Source organism: Branchiostoma floridae, chromosome 1 (genome assembly GCF_000003815.2).
Source record: "Branchiostoma floridae strain S238N-H82 chromosome 1, Bfl_VNyyK, whole genome shotgun sequence".
In the NCBI taxonomy this organism is placed as follows: Eukaryota; Metazoa; Chordata; class Leptocardii; order Amphioxiformes; family Branchiostomatidae; genus Branchiostoma; species Branchiostoma floridae.
The window spans coordinates 7,653,868-7,673,804 of NC_049979.1; the positions used below are offsets into that span (position 1 = coordinate 7,653,868).

General features: G+C 42.6%; 1 protein-coding gene across 1 annotated transcript in view; it reads right to left on the reverse strand.

Moving 5' to 3' along the window:
* Positions 1 to 19,937, reverse strand: part of LOC118421179 (baculoviral IAP repeat-containing protein 6-like) — a 118,213-nt gene that overhangs the window by 72,065 nt on the left and 26,211 nt on the right. Inside the window, exons 27-43 of the mRNA XM_035828344.1 lie at positions 13,790 to 14,065; positions 13,110 to 13,402; positions 12,428 to 12,582; positions 11,874 to 11,990; positions 11,090 to 11,311; positions 10,193 to 10,376; positions 9,732 to 9,950; positions 9,164 to 9,202; positions 7,447 to 7,619; positions 6,444 to 6,558; positions 6,053 to 6,184; positions 5,353 to 5,595; positions 4,056 to 4,312; positions 3,634 to 3,752; positions 2,715 to 3,442; positions 2,232 to 2,374; positions 1,575 to 1,701 (exon numbers count right to left, since the gene is read on the reverse strand). Coding sequence (XP_035684237.1) covers positions 1,575 to 1,701; positions 2,232 to 2,374; positions 2,715 to 3,442; positions 3,634 to 3,752; positions 4,056 to 4,312; positions 5,353 to 5,595; positions 6,053 to 6,184; positions 6,444 to 6,558; positions 7,447 to 7,619; positions 9,164 to 9,202; positions 9,732 to 9,950; positions 10,193 to 10,376; positions 11,090 to 11,311; positions 11,874 to 11,990; positions 12,428 to 12,582; positions 13,110 to 13,402; positions 13,790 to 14,065 — 3,542 coding nt within the window. The remainder of the gene's footprint in view (positions 1 to 1,574; positions 1,702 to 2,231; positions 2,375 to 2,714; positions 3,443 to 3,633; positions 3,753 to 4,055; positions 4,313 to 5,352; positions 5,596 to 6,052; positions 6,185 to 6,443; positions 6,559 to 7,446; positions 7,620 to 9,163; positions 9,203 to 9,731; positions 9,951 to 10,192; positions 10,377 to 11,089; positions 11,312 to 11,873; positions 11,991 to 12,427; positions 12,583 to 13,109; positions 13,403 to 13,789; positions 14,066 to 19,937) is intronic.

Here is a 19,937-nt window from a genome sequence, read left to right on the forward strand (position 1 = left end):
CCCACATAGCAGACTGATATCAAAACTAGAGCATTATGGAATTCAAGGTACCACACTTAATTGGTTAAAGGCTTTCCTAACGAACAGAGAGCAAACTGTAGTGGTAGAAGGGAAGGCCTCAACTCCAGTTAAAGTAGCGTCTGGAGTTCCGCAAGGAACTGTCCTGGGACCATTGCTCTTCCTCTTGTACATAAACGACTTGCCAGACCAGCTCGATTCAAGTGTGAGGTTGTTCGCAGATGACTGCCTGTTATATGTAGAGCTCTCTACAAAGGAAGATTCACTACTTCTTCAGAAAGATCTGAACACCCTGGAAGAGTGGCAAAGGAAATGGCTTATGCAGTTCAATCCGGATAAATGTTATATCATGCACATAACAAACAAACGAACCCCAAATGTATCCCCCTACCAGTTCTGTGGTCAGACATTAGCAACCACAAAAACCCACCCATACCTCGGTGTTACATTAACAACTGGACTGAAGTGGGGTGTCCATGTTAACAAAATAACAACCAAGGCTAAACAGACACTGGGAGTAATCAAACGCAACTTGTGGGCATGCCCAGCCAGGGTAAAATCACTTGCATACACGTCACTGGTAAGACCAAATCTTGAATATGCTGCAACAGTATGGGATCCGTATACAAAGAAAGACAAAGATAAACTGGAAAGGGTACAGAACCAAGCTGCCAGATTCTGTACAAACAACTACAGCAGAGATGCTAGTGTTACCAAAATGAAAACAGATCTGCAGTGGACATCACTTGAAGACAGGAGGAAAATGTCCAGACTTTGTATGATGTACAAAATGACCAATAAACTGGTGGACGTACCGACTGATAAGTATCTAACACCAGCTCAAAAACGAACTAGAAACAGTCATGCTTTCAAGTACCAGAGTTACCAACCTAGGATTGATGTGTTCAAAAATTCCTATTTCCCCAGAACTATTGTAGAGTGGAATATGTTATCACCAAGCACAGTAGGGGCATAGTGGATAGTTTCAGAGAACACTTGCATATAGATGTGCAAAAGTTAGGTGTGATGAGTCGTTCAGTGTAATATAACCAGCTGCTGCCGCGCCGCGTGCCTGCGAAGCTGGTGTGTTACGCCGAAGGGCGGTTATACCGGCTATATAGATACAGATACAGATACAGATAGGCGGCAAGTCCATCTTCAGTCCTCTCTGAGTAAGTCAATTTTCAGACCATTGGACTTACTGTGGGTGAAAAGTCCATGGTAGGTTGTTTATAAGTCCTTTAATCTGCTAAGGCAGACTTTTGGCACCAAATTTGTAACCATGTTAGGCAGAAGGAAGGAGGTTAAATAAAGACTATAATCATAACTGTATAGAAAACGCTTCTATTGGTCTGCCGGTGGAATGTGAAAGTCAGACTGCAGCCAGAGACCAGCCAGGACTCATTGCCAATTATGATCAAGGCTGTAAGGCTTGTAATGTCATTGATTTCCAACATCTGCAAATATATGTAATTATTCTTACGTATCAAGTCACCTCAGGACTTTCTATTACTTATCTCTGTATAACATATACTTCTACAGAGTGATGCACATACCCAGGTCGTTGAAAGCCCGGATGGACTTCTCACAGTCCAGCACACGGAGGATGTACCACAGCAACGGCTCAGACAGCTGACACATGGTTAGGGAACCTTGTTGTGTGCTGAACCCACAGGACATGTACTGGAAAACAGATATACAAAAACTGGTCAGACACTGTTAAACTGCACAACACTGACTGATCATAAAATTAAAGAAGCAAAATATAGTATAGAAACTTAAGTGAGCAATCAGTAGCAGAAGAAAATAAACATCCTTTACGATCTAATCCAACACAAACTGGCCGATTTTGGTACAAAATAACGCTAGTTATCATGATAAATCGATGACACCTCAAGCTTGAAGTAACACGGTTGTTATGGGCAGGGAATTGGTCCTGTGTGGTTCCAATTTTGGGCATTGGCCAGGTCTTAAAAAGGTTGCTTAATGCTTACATCAATGGGGAAAATTTTCAGGCCGTGTAAAAGCGGTCGTAATGACCGGGCGGTCGACTTGAAGCGGCGGTCTCTTGAGCAGGTTTGACTGTACATGTATATCCAGCAGTAATGATTGATTTAACTAGACATGTTTTAACTACATCCTGGATGATCGACTAATCAGCACAAACATAGCAGTACCTACAGTTAGCTAAAGTAATAGCTACAGTAACATACCTGCAGTATTGGTTGCAGCACCAGCTCTATCTGTGTGGCCTTGTTGTTCAGAGCACACAGGATCATGAAGATGCCGTCCCCAGCTGACAGGGGGTCCGAGGTGGCAAAACTGTCATTCATGGTGATGTGCAGACCACTGCTTCCTGTGGGAACAGCAGGAGTGATGGTAAAATATCTGTACTATAATGTACTTAAATTATAACAATGTTCATCAATCATGTTTGATGAGGGTCTTGTCTATGTGAGTGGCCAATCAGTCTTATCCTTGCATGCTGATTAATAAAGGTACATTGTAGCTGTACTTCAAATCATTTTCAACCAGATAGCTGGGGGACCTTCGTGGGAAATTGTGAAATATGCACATCCAAATAACACCTCCTAGATCATAGAAAGTCAATATAATTGTAACAGCTAATTATAGAACCATGAAGCATTCCTAGATCAAACATTTCTGAACATGTTGTTGGGAAATATGCTACTGACCTATAATCATAGCCATGGTGTTGCTATTGCAGCCACTGAGTGCCGACAGCAGGTAGGCCATGGTGTTAGAGTGACCCAGGACCAGGTCTGCCAGACACTTCTGTTTCTTCTCCCAGCCTTGGGTCTCCGTCACGTGCGAACACGACGTGAACTTCGGGTTCTTCTCGGGGGATCCGGTCCCACCAGACTCCGACTTCTCCTCGTCAGACGCGCTGACGCTGACGTTCAGTCCCGGGGACTGTGTGGTGGCAAGCTTGCTGGAGTCTGTGGAATTCCTGTTCAGTTCTGAAAAGTTGGTCTGTATGATGAGCTCCGTGGAGCTGTTGCTCTCGCCCTCTGTTGCCTCCGTGCCCACACTGGGAGTCCTGTGGGTCATTTGGAACAGTCTGGACTGAGGCAGCGGGATCTTGACCAAGGTCTTGACCAGCTTGAGTAGATTGCACATGAGAACGTCGCGATTCCCCTCCCCCAAGGACCTGGCATCCGCCGGACGTAATATACTTGCAAACAGGCCGCCGAAGCACGAGCGAGCGCTAACACTGTTGTCGGATTGACTACGAGAGTTTAATGACTCTGAACACATGATGTAGCTGTACACTAGAGAGGAGATGGACTCTATAACACCCATCGCTGTGGTTGTGTCTACTGACTCAAAGTTCTGTTCCAGGATGAAGTCTAGGAAGTGGACCTGGGTGTCCAGCGGCCCCAAGCACAACTGGAACGCTCCCCTGAAACACACATTACAGTCATATTCACAACGTGTACAAAATAACTCAACTGAAAAATTCATTCACAATGTGTACAAAATAACTTAACTGAAAAATTCAAATTTCCTCATCAACTTAAAATACAAATGTACTTTGAAGAGTAGATGTAAAGACAACAAGAGTAAGACTTACAGGAAACCAAGAGGACCTACCTATCACTGGCAAGAATGTACACCAGACGTAGCATGAGGTCCTGGAACTTGTCCATGTTGCTATGCAACTGCAGCCTCACCAGGAAGTCTTGAAACGCCTGAGTTACTGTTGGACCGTACTACACAACAGAACACAAGACACCAAAAACTTATTAGGACAATGAAAACCCTACTGTTGAAAGACTAAAGTAACTGTAAAACAATCTTCCCACATAAACTCCAATCTTAATTACATGATTGTGCATTCAAGACTTCAAGAGTGTTTCATGAAGTGTACCGTACTGTTGTGTTTAATGCCAATGCCAAGTAAAACAGTAGCTATGACTGAAGACTTATGACTTATGTGTAAGTTGATCATTCAATACCATTGATAAAAGCTACATGTAAATGTACAAGAGAATCAAGCTCAAATGTATCCCGACCTGAACATTTGTGCTACTAGGCGTGGGTGGCCCCTGCACAGTGGCTCCAGACAGGAACCGTATGACGACCGGGATGATATTGCTGTCTGCGATGATGCTACTGGCCAGCCAGATGTCTGATGTGTCCAGAGGGCTGGCCTGCATGGCTGGGGTCCTGATGTTGGCCATGAGGCTGAGGGTGTTCCATGCCAGGCACCAGGAGCGCACTGGCATGTTAGGGAACCAGGACAGGCAGGACAACAGGCTGCTGATGGACCCTGGTGGGGTGGGGAGCAAAATACATGTAGGGTTGGTCAGGATAGGAGCAAACCTGAGACTGGCTGAGTCAGATAAAGATAGAAAGTAGACTACACCTTGATATGTTTATGAAGGTTAGACATCCAGGTAAGCAATATTCAAATACAATTCAATCTCTACAACTGGATAAAAAACGGATATTTACTTCCGGACATTTCGAGTGACATCCATCACTCTTCTTCAGCATAAAAGGAATGAACTAGTCAGAACAATTCAATACCAGTACAGCTAACTAGAAAATCGAAACGTCCGGAAGTAAATATCCATTTTTTATCCAGTTGTAGAGATTGAATTGTATTTGAGTAGACTACACCTTACACTGGGACTGTCAAAACTGCATTGGTAACCACCTCTGCACAAGGAACACCTGGCCATTGAGGCCACTTTTTGGTGCTTACTTACATGTACATCATGTTTGCCATCGAGCAAATCATGAAGCATCTTGTCTATAGTAACCACCTGTTACATGTGACCATGAACAGTCCCAAACAAGAGGTTTGACTGCGCTGTGTGTATATATACATATAATGCTTCATAGTGTTGCTAAGATACGAGACATCTGATAACCAACATTGTCTGGCCTGACACTCCAGAAAGCAGTCAGCAATAGCAAGAATCAAAGATGATAATGACGATCTGTGTGTTATTTTTTGTTACAGTTATTAGTCTAGGCGATTGGTGCAAAAATTGTGCAAAATGTGGTAAAAGCATGAAACTTGGCACAAGTGTTCTGTACAACAATAGAAACAATTCTAGGGGTGGTGCCATATACACATGTATGTGTATTATTATCATTATTATGGTCTTGTTGCAGTTGCTGTTTTTAAAATAGTGCAGAAGTGTACTCAATATTCTGACAATTCCTACCTTCATTGAGAGGGATGGTGGGGACCTTGCTGGAGTCAAACCCAGAGAAGGAGTAATCACTCGTATACATGTAGATTACAGTTTACACATTTGAATAGTGCAGAAGTGTACTTTAGATTCTAATGGCTCTTACCTTCATTGAGTGGGATGGTGGGGACCTTGCTGGAGTCAAACCCAGAGGAGGTGCCCTCCCCGTTCTCATTCAGGGTGAGCCACAGCTGCAGTAGCAGGTCCAGCTGCACACGCTGCAGCTGCAGCTGCCCGAACAGGTGGTTGAAGCAGGTGCTGAGCACCAGCGGGGAGCTGATGGTGGACTGGGGAGTGACAAACATGTCCTGCGCAAGGGAGTCGTCTGTCAGCGGTTGCTGGTGGGGACCTGCAGGGGAAGATTTAGCTTTAGATTTTGAACTCTAACGCATTCAGTCTACTGTCATTTGTTTAATTACTGTTGAATGTACATTCTCCTGTGATATAAACTAATTACTGTGTGTGAAAATGACGTAGTGTTTTTAAAACTCCTTAGACAAATAAGAGGATACATGACATGTACATTTTTCAATGAACTTGTGTTCACTTACCACAAGATAGCTGGGCATGTCACAATTTAAAAGTATATTAAAAGAACAAAATGAAGCTAATGCCACAAAAATACTACACAGTACATACACATGTAGAGTTGAATTACTGTGGAATTGATTTCTATTGAACAACAGATACATGTAATTTGGCTGACCTTTGAATACTTAACTTTTTTTCAACAGACAGTAACTGTGATTGGATTTTTATAAAAACTTTCCTCTGGAATTTTATTCAGATGTTTAGTCATGACTTACCAGCTGGTACCAGTGGTGTTGACACCACATGGTGGAACGACTCAGCAGCTTCTGACTCCATCCTCTTCAGCAGGACATCAGCCCTGGTCCACACTCCCACCTCCAGCCGGCTGTCCATGGCTAGGGAGATACCTACAGGAGGGAAGATCGAGAGATGTATTATGTCATACCTGGGCCACGATAATGATCGATACAAGTGTTACGGACCGGGTGATAAAAAGCCGTATCACACAGGCTTCGATGTTTTATCACACAGACTTCCATCGAATAATTCCATTGAATGAATAAAATACAACACAGTGTATTCTGCATCACCCACCCCATCAGTTATTAATTCTTCTAGTGTTCAACATAATGTCATGTAGATACTAGTAAACAGTGAATTCCTTACTTTTCTGCCCCAGAGACTCTCCAGAGGCGCTTGTTGCCAGGGTGTTCAGTGTCAGCTGTGTATCCCTCCTCGCAAACTTAGGTGAACCAGCCATGTTGAAGCTGCCTTTCACCTTCTGTACAACACAGGGAGAATGAATTATAAACATATAGGTTATAAACTGTTTTCAGTGCAAACACAACAAAAATACCTGGTCTACAATACACATACATACCATCTGTATGGGTCTAAATGGCATAAAAAATTATCTTTGCAACCTTTCGAAACACTATGCAGGAGAGTGGTTTGACTACTGGCCTCCAAATCTAACAACATGGCATGGATAACCACTTATGGATAGCAATTCAGTTATTTCATGTACAAATATGTTTTTGCCTTGTACCCATTGTTTATAGGCACCCAGAATGCAGACGAACAAGGAAATCTTGGTTTTGACAGCTTAAAAAAAAATTTTTTTTTAAAGAAATTGATAATATAATAAATAAAACATTGACATGAAAAGACATGCCCATGTCTCCATACCTGTACCTTGCTTGGTGTGTAGTTGGGAAACAGAAAAGACATCCCCATGTCTCCATACCTTTACCTTGCTTGGTGTGTAGTTGGGAAACAGAAAAGACACGCCTATGTCTCCATACCTTTACCTTGCTTGGTGTGTACTTGGGAAACAGAAAAGACACGCCTATATATGTCTCCATACCTTTACCTTGCTTGGTGTGTAGTTGGGAAACAGAAAAGACATGCCCATGTCTCCATACCTTTACCTTGCTTAGTGTGTACAATGTAGTTGGGAAACAGAAAAGACATGCCCATGTCTCCATACCTTTACATTGCTTGGTGTGTAGTTGGGAAACAGGATCTTCAGCTCAGCATTGACAACAGAAATAAATAGATAAACAGAATGATAAAACATTGACATGAAAAGACATGCCTATGTCTCCATACCTGTACCTTGCTGGGTGTGTAGTTGGGAAACAGAAAAGACATGCCCATGTCTCCATACCTTTACCTTGCTCGGTGTGTAGTTGGGAAACAGGATCTTCAGCTCAGCGTTGATCTCCTCCTCCAGATGTTCATCCTCGTCCACCAGCAGGAAGTCCACCAGCATGGCTCCGTCCTTGTCAAAGTTGTCCCCAGGAGACTCCTGTTTGTCTGCCTGGGGCGTGTTGGTGGCGCCTGGAGAGGACAGCAGAACCACAGTCAGGAAACACCAACACTATAACGCTTGTTCACCTTTATCCGTTGGGTAATCTATATCCATTGGTAATCTATATCCGTTGCTTTTAATAACAGGGTATTTAGGCACGTCAGATCGAATGGGTGGTAGTTTTAAACTGCAATATCCTAAAAATATTGCAATTTGAAACTAACATCCGTCAACGTGATATCCAAAAATATCCTGTTTTTAAAAGCAACGGATAAGGGTTTCCCAAAGGATAAAGGTGAACTAGCGTTACCTTCATCCTGCTTCATCCATACAACAACCAACAGTGCTTTCTTGGAACTGTTTTCTTCTTGATGTCTAAGAACTACGTATACAAATGTATATCCAAGACATGATGCTTGCCAGGCCATATTTTTTTTCTTCACTGTATAAAGCTACTGTACATGTATTATACTTTTATAGCTAGTACAAATTTTCTAATGGAATTTCTTCTGTCAACAGCTCAGAAAAAATATCATAGAACTAGCCCATGATAACTACCTCCATGAAGAGTGCTATTGGAAGTAGCTTTGCCCTTTTGCCTATATCATCTTCCTTATTGTTGTGAATCCAATATGGAGAATGGACTATGTATGATACATGTGCAAGTGGTATTTATTGGGTACTTGTGGTGTCAGCAGCACTACTTCTGCTCACTTTTGACACATGAATATTCAAATACTACAGATATCTGGTGCTGACCAAATGGAACTGATCCCTCTAGAACACTTCATTGAAGTTGCAACAACTACATTTGCAGCAGTACAGAAGGGTAATACATGTTAAATAAGAGAACAAAAGGATGAAAAGGCCATGCACAGTGCCCAGCACATATAGTACATACATGACATTGTACTAAACCAAGTTGGCAAAAGAAAAATTGAAAGATATTCAACATTCTACAAGTATGCCACATACTTTCTTAAAAAATATGCCTTTCATTTACAAAGCCTTTAGATTTTGTAGATTTTGTTTAACTTGGGCATTATTCTTTCCATACTTTCTCAAATGCTGGTCCTTTATACTGTTACCAAAAAAAAATTACGTAAAATGCCCAGACTTGAAAACATAATGTTTAACTGGAGGAAGTACCTCTTAATATATATCTTAGTTTTGACTATTTGTTGCTGATTGTATGATATAGCATGCTTCAGACTACAGATCAGCCTAAGGCAACTCCTCCTGAGCAGATGAACATAGAGCATGCAGCATTCAGTCTCAGACATTACTGCAGTATCTATGGCAATGACAGCACAGCCCAGCTCTTACCATCAGAATGAGAGGAACAAAAACAACTGACACATCAAATGCGAGTATAGAAACAGAGTGAGAACAGTCTCGCTGATTGGTACGTCTTTTGATATAAAAGTAAACTGTTGCTATGTGTATACATGTACCAATTTTTTAAAAGGGTATAGCAAGAAAATTTTGCTCCTCTGTATTTCACACAGACAACAGCTTTATAAGGAAGAACTGTGCTGTGCTATCTGAGTGGTTATTTATGGAGGATACTTGCATGGAGGCTTGAAAAGTACAAAGTCAAGCAATCCGTCACCTGGGGCAGACAAAATGCCAAGATGTCAGATGGCCATGTTAGAGAGAGGTGCTGAGTAACAGTTCACACATTGGACAGGTAAAAACACAGGACGACTTTCACGCGAGGGTTCACTCTTGTGCACAGACACAGTGAGGAAATTACACACTCATACTTTCTACAGATAGGATCTCAATGACGAACTGGGATATTGCTCTTAAAGGAATAGTAGCTGCTATGTAGTAAACAGTGACTCTGTAAAAAGCATTCTCCAGTTGGTTCTATGCCACTGTCTCCACATGAAGTACATCTGATGTAGACGTACATATCAAGTCAATACTTGGTAATTAGTGGTATATCTTACAACATCTAAGACAGGAAATTAGTATCAGGGACAAGTAAGTAACTACTAATGACTGTACTACTTTCTGTAAGACTTTCTCCACATGCACAATGTACATGTTCCTGTTAAATGTATCTAACAACACAACGAATAGCTTGATGGGTCAACAACAGAGAAAAAAACAGTGTATAAAATCCAGGATCATACCATTAGCTGTAGGAGGGGTGGAGCCACTGGGCAGATCCTGTTTGGCCTCTGATATGTCCATTCCCTCCCCATTCTCCTCCACACTGGGGGGAGACTCTGAGGGGGGCGATGGTGGGGAGGGGGGTGACTCCTCCCCCTCCACCTCCCCCATCAGGTCCTCATCAGGGGTGTTTTCTAAGGTGACCCCAGGGGAGCAGGTCATGGGGTACAGTCTTTCACCTGGCAAAATAAACAAACCAACATTACATTCAACATATCAGTTAGCAATGGTACTCCCTGCAAATATTCAAGTTGTATAAGTATTAAAGTATATCAAGGTTTGCATAAAAAAAATTATGTGAAAGTTTTTTCTAGTTATTAGAATGTGCTAAAGGTATTGTACCATTGTCCACACGAAAGATCGGGCCACAAAGCATTTTGCCGTGAAGGCAGCAAAATGAAGAAAAAAAACCTTGCTATACCTTCCAGGACGTCCTTCATGAGACACGTGATGGCATGGTGTGCCCATGGCCCTCCCCAGGAGATGCTGCCCCTGTTGTAGTCCGACCCCACACACAGCAGCAGCAGCTGTTCCAACTGCCTCTCACTCATCATCTCCGACAGGGTGATGGCTGGACGGGTGGCGCCTGCGATCCGGGCTATCACCTGTGGTTGGAGGGCAGGGAGAAATGGATTGTATGTAATGCTCATAACTCAAGTGTAGATGTCAAAAATTATGCTAATGGACGGCTTCCCCAAAGCAAAGACATCACAATTTGGACAGCAATGCATTTGTGTACAGTCAAACCTGTACAAAAGACAATCTCTACCTGGCCAATGGTGGTGGGTGGTTGGAGAAGGAAATTGATTATATATTATGCTCACAAGTGTAGAGGTGCACAAATGATGCTGGTGTAATCCAAAGCAAAGACATAAGAACTTTGCCAGCACTGCATTTGTGTACAGTCAAAGCTGTAAAAAAGACAATCTCTACCTGGCCAACGTGACCACTTTTTGGTAGTTCCTTACTAAGTTTTTGGATATTAAGGATTGTACAATGACCACCTGTTCACCCAGACCACATTTTATTGGACTTAAGAGGACTTCTTGGGTAGTCTCAGCAGTATAGAATTGTCCCAGGGAAAAGTAATTCTACCACAAATGGACAATTCTTTAAATCTGATGGTCTGCTACTACCAGCCAAAAGGACAGAGGATGAAGTACTTTTCTATAAAATGCTCTAGGGAACAATAGCCACACATTATTACAAATAGGCTATAAAGCTCTAAATGTTACTCCACTTTAACTCAGTGGTTCACAACAACTACATCCTGCCATCACCATCCACCAGGGCACAGTCAGGCTACACCACTACCCACCTTACAGATGACCAGAAACAGGTCCACGTGGCAGGTGAAGTCCATGTTGAGCAGCAGCGCCACCAGGCCCCTCACCACGGGAATGCACTGCTTCCTGCCCAGCTGACACAGGACCAGGTCTGTCTCCGGGCTGCCCCGCCCCGAGTCGGACACTCCCTCCTCCTCCTGCCTGTACAGGCTGGGGTGGGTGGTTCTTCTCAGGGTCATGATGTCTTTGAAATGCTGAGGAGGAAACATCAAAGAGCTTTATCTGGAAGGACGCTTCAGGTAGTATGGTCAAGACTAGGGGTGGGTACCAGTGCGGTGTAGCAGTAAAAAAACATTTTTTTCTTGTTGGACCAGCTAGTCCAGAAAAACCGGACCCGAAAAAAAATCAGTGGATCGGGTTCAGGTGGACAGGTTCAGGTCCAGACATGGACCTGATCCTCTGGATCTGTACCATACCTGTACCTGAATTTTCTGCACCGGTACCCACCTCTAGTCAGGACCACGATAGCCCTGGAAAAACAGCTAATTTCACAACCCTTTACTACTTCCCGGAGCACCTTCGTCACCCTGGAAATTGATACAATCATTCTAATGAGAGAATCTTCAGTATGACAAGAATAAAAGACCCCCTCCTGCAAAAGTGGCGTGTTCCTGACGTCACTGCTGGAGATAGGGTCATTCTGTGAACAAGGTCGACGGTGATTGACCGAAAATTTAGGGTAAGTCCCTACATTAATTCGTGTTGGAAAGAAAGTTTAGCAATTTCTATAAGAATAAAAGAGTTTTCCTGTCCCACCACCTTATCTGCATGGGCTTTCATCTGCTTCTTAAAGACGTTGAGCTGCATCTTCTCGTAGCTGGACTTGGGTTCACTGCCTCCCTTCAGGCTGGACATCAGCATCTTCTGCTTGGCCTGTTGACATGGCGGACATAACATTCTCAACCATTTACTTCCTCAGTTTGTTTGTTTGTTTGTTTGTTTATTCTTTATTTAACCAGTGTAAAGCATGTCGCCTGACAGCGTTTTTCAAAGCCCCCTGGGGGAAATACAACAGCTAAGTAAACAAATACAACAGCTTTAACTTGACGTTCTCACATGGCCAACATATTACATCAAGATGAAACAAAGAATTGAGGATATAGGAGAATTCTCTTACACAACCAGTAGGTACTTACTTGGCTTATGTTTCGATGTCTCTCAGACACCTTCCTCAGAGCTTCTGACTGGAGTTCTGCTTCTCGCCAAGTAAGTAAGTACCTACTGGTTGTGTAAAATATCCTATATTCTACCAACCTGATGAAATTATTTTTGGAAGGCTTAACTTAACAGAGAACAACGTCCTGTCCCACCTGTAAGTCAAGGATCTCCTGTTTCTGGTGGAGGAGGGTTTTCTTCAGCTTCCTGCGCAACAGTTTGGTGGCGCCCGTGCGGCTGGAGCTGGACTGGGAGTTGGGAGGCTGCATCTCATTTCCCACAAAGTCCCATCGAGAAGGGAAATTGTTTCCTAGAGAGTGAGATAAGAATGTCACCTGTGTATACGTGCTGTACTACAAACCAACCTGAGATAACAGTTGATTCCTTAACAATGTTTTTACATACATACTTGTACATTGTCATACTCTTATCGAGTTGTAGCATTTAACAAAGTTCTGCTTCCAGTGTGATCTATCATTCGCCAAAAAGTAGTTACTCAAGCAACTGGATATGATTTTGGAAACGGTCAGACATTTCAACTGGAATCCACCAGTTTTCGTCAGTGACAGTGATCTATCATTCATCATTACAGTTAGGCCCCTATCACATAGTCTCTTATTCAATAAAGTTCTTTAGCGTAAGGTATGGATGGCCTCTTCTCCTTTTTGTTTCTGGGGATCAAAGGAGCAGTTTAGTGGCTGGTTCGCCATGACAAGAAACATGTCCAGCAGGTTTAACAGGCATCACCTGACTCCAGTAGAGATAGGTGGAAGAGTCCCACAATCTCTTTGATTATCTCTAAAACTTCTGTCCGTGACATAGTTTTCTAAAACCCACCCTCATCCTCCCTGGCGACCTTGCGGGGAGGGCAGCCATTGCTGTCCTCCTCGTCCCCATTGCCTCTGCTGGCCGTGCTGTCCAGTATCCTAGAGAGGAACAGCAGCACCCAGCTGATCAGTGGCAGGTCCAGCGTGCCCAGCTCCTCCCCGACACCGTCCGCCTGTCCCGACCCGTCTCTCTGCAGGGGGGCCAGTAGCCTGGACACCAGGCTCAACAGGCTCTCCAGAATCCCCCCACATGTGCTGACAGACATGGACTTCTGTCCCAGGCTGGTCAGTAGCACAAATAATCTGGAAAACAGACATAAAATGGTCATGAAAAAAATGTCCCATTGTGGTGAACTTTAAAATGTCAGAGCAACCATTATTCCCATGCATGATGAAAGCCGTTTTTACATATAAAAATCTAGATGTTAAGTACTTTTATCATTCATCATTAACAAGTCTAGTAATGTTAAGTCTTTTATACATAATTGCCACACTATTAAGAAAGCATATTGGTTGAACTGCTAATTATGATGGACAGTCTTTTGTTTGCCTCACTGACTTTGTTTTTATCTATGTTGGCCTCCGCATGAGAAAGGTGTACACAATCGTGAACTATTGATAATACATTTTGTATAACAAACAGCTAATAATCACAACACATAATATTGTTGTCATGGTGATGAGCCTGACCTGTCCTGAGGAAACAGCACGTTCTGTTCAGAGTTGAAGAGCTCCTGCAGCCCCCTGGCCAGGAAGTCCCCCCACCAGCCCTGCGCCCCGCACAGCCTCAGCAGGAGCCCGCCCGCCTTCTGCCGTAGGGTGGGGCTGCCGTGCACACACAGGTGCTTGAACAGGCGCTCGCACACGTCCGGCTGGAAGAAGTCCACTATTGCACTGTCTGTGTCCGGGAGGCTGGGAGAGGTGCTCAGGCTGATCAGGATGTCCAACAGGGATTCTGATAGAACCCTGGAGGAAAGGAGAAAACAAGTCTTGTCATTTGCCACCAATGCTGAGGACATGTTAGGAAGTAAAAATGACACATTTGAAATCAGGTACAAAATAAGCGCAGCTCTGAGAACATTCCCCAACTTCTGGGGCAACATTTTCTCACAATCTACAAAGAAATCATCCTCAACAATTCTTGTTAACAGGTGTCATTTGCTACCAATGCTGAGGACATGTTAGGTAGTAAAAATGCCTCATTTGAAATCAGGTACAAATGTATGCTTATAGACATTCCTTAACTTCTGGAGCAACATTTCCTCACAAAGAAATCATCCTCAAAACTTCACAATGCACAGAAAAACAGTGGAACCATTCTTACAGTACCAGCACGGTAAACTTTACCGTAAATTACGGTGTGCGTAATCGTGAACACGCCGTAAATACGATCGTAATTACGGCCGTATTTACGGGGCGGTATCACGTGGAAACCGGCCGGTAATATTCAGAATATTCATGTTTTGAACACCGTGTACACGGAATATTCATGAGAACGTCATTAATTATTAATCAAACAGCATGATTTGCGGCAGAAATTTAGCGGCGCCTGACCCGGAGAGCGGGGTACCGCCGCATGCGTAACATAACTAGACTGTTTTTTAAGTACTTAGTAAATCGCGAGCCGATCTTTTGTGATTTTCCGAACAAAATGTAGACTGCATAGCAGAACAATCCTCATAACCATGTTCTCTTGTATGAATTGAAAGTATTTCTCGAAGCATAAATACGTGTGTTCAAATATTATACGGAACCAGATACAACTTCACAATAAAAATGCTCCTGTTTGCCGAAAATATAACTCAACCGGTTTTCACCGGCGGGTTTGATATTGCCGCCGGGCATGATCAGCGATCGGGAACATACACCAGCGCGCGCTCGGAAAACCACCTTCGAATTTTGATAGGAATATCTTTAAGGTTCGACAAATACATATCTGGAATGGTGCAATTATTTTATAACTACTACGTCCTCGCTTCCTATTAAATATAAACGTCCAAAAATGCCATAGTGAGACACTTTTCTCCTCGGTATGTCACACAGTCGGCGTGTACACGCCGTAATTACGGCGTCACAGCCGTGTATACAGTTTTGTGTGGCGTTACAAAGTGGAAATGTTGGCAACTTTGGGGTTTTGAGTGGAAATATGAGGCCTCCATTGTTGAAATCGAAACTAATAGATGTTTTTGCGTGTTTAGTAGATGTTATAAGATACCGGACGGTAGAATTGTAGAAAAAATGGGTCTGACCCGTGCCCTCCCACCGCGACGCTAAATTTGATTGACACATGCGGCCGAGGCGCGGCTTCTTTGAGTTTGTCGGCATATTCAATTCTCAAAGATCGGGCCTGCGCGAACTGCACTTTAAGTCTAACAGCCCGCTATGGCAAAAATGCGCAATAAAGGTCTTCATTCATTCATTGTTACAACAATAAACACAGAGCTTGTTTTTCCGCCGTGTTTTTTTTTTCTTGGTTTATTCTACTTGATAGCGATATTAAGTACCGACGTATATATTTTGAATATTTTGGAACGACATGTATCGTGATGACAAAGGCACGAAACTTCTTCTGATCTTCATATACATTAGCACATTTTATAAATAGCGATTTACCTAACATATTTCCAACATTTGGAATAGATGATGGTCGATCGGGTAGCAGCAGAATGATGATGGAAAATCTGATATAAACTTACCTTCCAGGTTTTAAACGTTACATGTTGTGACGTAGTGTATATGTATATAGGAGTCCAGAGAATGGGCCCGGGGTCTTCAGTGTTCTCAAAAAGAGCTTTAAAAGTTTCACCGGAAATTCTGGGAAGTTCGCAATTACAGTGTAGTTGCAGATAATAAAATCAATAAACGAAGTTTAAAATGGGAATAGATCGTCACCACTGTTGACGGCGATCTTTTTTTTTTTACAAGCGGTAGATTGTATATTTCGTTTTCGTTCAAGGGCTCATTCATATCCCCCCCCCCCCAAAAAAAAAACAGTTCTTGCAGCATGAATCGGAAAAAAATAATTTCTTAAATATATGTACGATGTACTCCTTCCTGCTATCCTTACTGCTTATATCAATATTTCAAAATTAAGCGCTCGTGACAGTTATTGCAATCATATTGGTGTCAGTTGTTAAACCAGGACATAAGAATCTAGGATAGCTGCAAGGCTGAATGTATTCCCCGCAGTAAGTTTGCGTCGACTATCCGACGACCAGGAGCAGCCGTCAGCGTAATCTCCAAGCAGATTCCTCCGTGGCATAAAACAGTAACATAAAGCTGGGGAAGGAGTTTAGCCGACAGAGGAGTATAATTGCCCACTGCCGTCAGCGATGTTCCGTCCCAAGAGCTCATTCAGGAACAGGTAGGTCTCGTTGGCGGAGCTGCACCCTCGACGATCAGCAGTGTGCCAAGGAAGCCAACGGATGGAAACCCGCATCCTTTTATTCTGGCTTAGAAATGTAGCTAGCTAACGTAAGTCTTAATACATAGTAAAAGTAAGTGTAATGTTAGTTACGACTTCACAACTTTGAACATGTACGGTTAGTTACGCTAACACAACATTGAACAGACAAAATACGATTAACAACAACATTAAAAACGCATAAGGATGAAAGTATGCTATGTTACTGAAAAGTATGTATTGATTTCGTTGGTCGACTGTCTGACGACCAGGAGCCGCCGTCAGCGATGTTCCGTCTCAAGATCTCCGCCAGGAACAGGTAGGTCTTGTTGGCGGAGCTGCACCCTCGACGATCAGCAGTGGGCCGAGGAAGCCAACGGATGGAAACCCAATCCCTTTAATTTATCCTAGCTTAGAAAAGTAGCGACGGATGTATAACTACATAGTAGAAGTACATATAATGTTAGTTACGTCAACAAAACTTTGAACAGATACACAGACAAAATACGATTAACAACAACATTAAAAACACATAAGGATAAAAGTATGCCCTGTATTGATTTCGTCGGTCGACTGTCCGGCGACCAGGAGCCGCCGTCAGCGATGTTCCGTCCCAAGAGCTCATTCAGGAACAGGTAGGTCTCGTTGGCGGAGCTGCACCCTCGACGATCAGCAGTGTGCCAAGGAAGCCAACGGATGGAAACCCGCATCCTTTTATTCTGGCTTAGAAATGTAGCTAGCTAACGTAAGTCTTAATACATAGTAAAAGTAAGTGTAATGTTAGTTACGACTTCACAACTTTGAACATGTACGGTTAGTTACGCTAACACAACATTGAACAGACAAAATACGATTAACAACAACATTAAAAACGCATAAGGATGAAAGTATGCTATGTTACTGAAAAGTATGTATTGATTTCGTTGGTCGACTGTCTGACGACCAGGAGCCGCCGTCAGCGATGTTCCGTCTCAAGATCTCCGCCAGGAACAGGTAGGTCTTGTTGGCGGAGCTGCACCCTCGACGATCAGCAGTGGGCCGAGGAAGCCAACGGATGGAAACCCAATCCCTTTAATTTATCCTAGCTTAGAAAAGTAGCGACGGATGTATAACTACATAGTAGAAGTACATATAATGTTAGTTACGTCAACAAAACTTTGAACAGATACACAGACAAAATACGATTAACAACAACATTAAAAACACATAAGGATAAAAGTATGCCCTGTATTGATTTCGTCGGTCGACTGTCCGGCGACCAGGAGCCGCCGTCAGCGATGTTCCGTCCCAAGAGCTCCGCCAGGAACAGGTAGGTCGACTGCCCGACGACCTGGAACGTCCGATGGCGATGTTCCGACCCAAGAGAACAGGTAGGTCTTGATGCCGAGTTGCACCCTCGACGAGCAGCAGTGTTTCAAGGAAAAGGGCGGCCGACGAAAACCTAAATTCGTAACCTAGAAAAGTAGCTAATGCCGTCTAATTAATGGTCAATTTATCTAGAAATAGCTTATGACCAGACACATTATCCTATATATATTCATATTACAAGCATTATATGTAGTCAATTTATACGTACAAATAGTCCATTAATGCGAACCATACATGCCTGAAATAGTCCACAGATCTATTTAATACTCCTTGAGAACTTCGCACGTAGCGATCTATTTGTAGTGGGAATATTACATCATGATCACTCCGTCCCCCATCCTTGAGTCGGTGATATTGCTTTGTGCCAAAGTCCTTGGTCATACTTGAGTCAGGTACAGTTTGAATGAAAATTTACGCCTCGATTTACAAAACTCCATCTTTTGTGATGGTGTTTCCGTCTCTCTAAAATTAAAAAAAAAAAAAAAAACGTCTCAAAATACCCGACCAAGACTTTCATCACAATGCCACACCAAATTTAGCACCGAAAACTTGCGTCGTCCGGCTGCAAAACCTCCGATAAGTGAGCGTAGCCGGTAACTAGTATTGGACCAGTCTATTATAATAGGGGGAAACGTCACACATGGGGTGATTCTAAAGTTCATTGAAATAAACAAAATGCCAACTTAAATATTCCATAACGGTTGTTAAATGTTCCTACATATTCAAAGGAAGCTGGCCAAATTACATATCTTTTGAAAAAAAAGTTAATTTGACATTTCTTGATAGAATTGTCCCCATCTGCTACTATTAGAACGTCCCCTAAATCGTGGGAATCCCAGTACAGAACGTCAGAAGTTCCCTACATCCAAGTTGTACGGGGCGGCGGTCCTTTGATCTAGTATCATATGTGCCGGGCGCCGGCGACAAAATCAATCAATTTTGACAGCACTAGCTGTCTGACATTTCCGGAGAAACTAAAAACTGTAAAAGAAATCAAATTTGGACTTATACAAAAATGTACATTTACAAATGCAAGGATTTAATCTTTTGTGCCAGGTTCTGGTTACTGAAATAAATAAATCGTTTTTTATTATCCGTTTTATCGATTTTAGGTTTGAAACTGAAAGTCTCTCATTTATTTTTTATACACAAACAACACGTCTTTTGTGAGCCATATTTCAGGGTTCTTCAAACGCCAGCGACAGAACCTCGTTTTACTTTATACGCGACAAGTGTCAACTTATTTTTGCTATCAGTTTTCCTCTTCGCTGATTGGCTGTCAAAAATGATTGAATTTGCGATCGGCAAAGTTTCAGATTGTCCGGCGCGGGCAGCACGATCTTCAAAAGGCCGCGATCTGCTTTCAATGTAATCAAGACGACACACCGTGGGAAAGTGTATATTTGACTTGTAGTGGCCATCTCGGAGCTGCTGTTTCGCGCTGGATGCATCAAATCTCATATCATAATCTCTAGTTTAGTTTTATCCAGATCCCAGACGATTCTCCGATTTCTGGCTATTATTTGTTACAACGCTCAAATTTTAATCAAATCTTTGGCTATATCAATTGCAATTTGAAGAGTTGTACAGAAAAGCTGTGTTGCTAAGGAACATGCGTGTTTGTTTAGACGTAAGGCCGGCGCTCGGTAGTAAGTCAACTTTTTTTACCTCGCGTTCAGCTGGCCGACACGGGTGGGCCGAAACATTGCATGTCCACTTTTGGTCAATTTTTGTCAAATCTATTTCCAACATAAAAAAATTGTGATGCCGAGTTTTATTGCTTAGTTAGACAATGGTACATTTCAGGCGAGTATTAAAACTCTCTTCTAGACGCATGTTACTGTATGTGGTCCAGCGTAATAAATCTACGCTTTAACTCACCATGTTTATATAAAGATATATCACAAATTGCATCAGAAGGAACTTATTTTGTAATGAAAAATAATGCATATTCATTGTGGGTCAAAAAGTTTTACAAAACCTGTTTAATGTGCCAATAATTCATGTGACATAAATTATGATAATGAGGTAAATTTCCAATATCCCCTTTTGCTGCATTTCCTACTG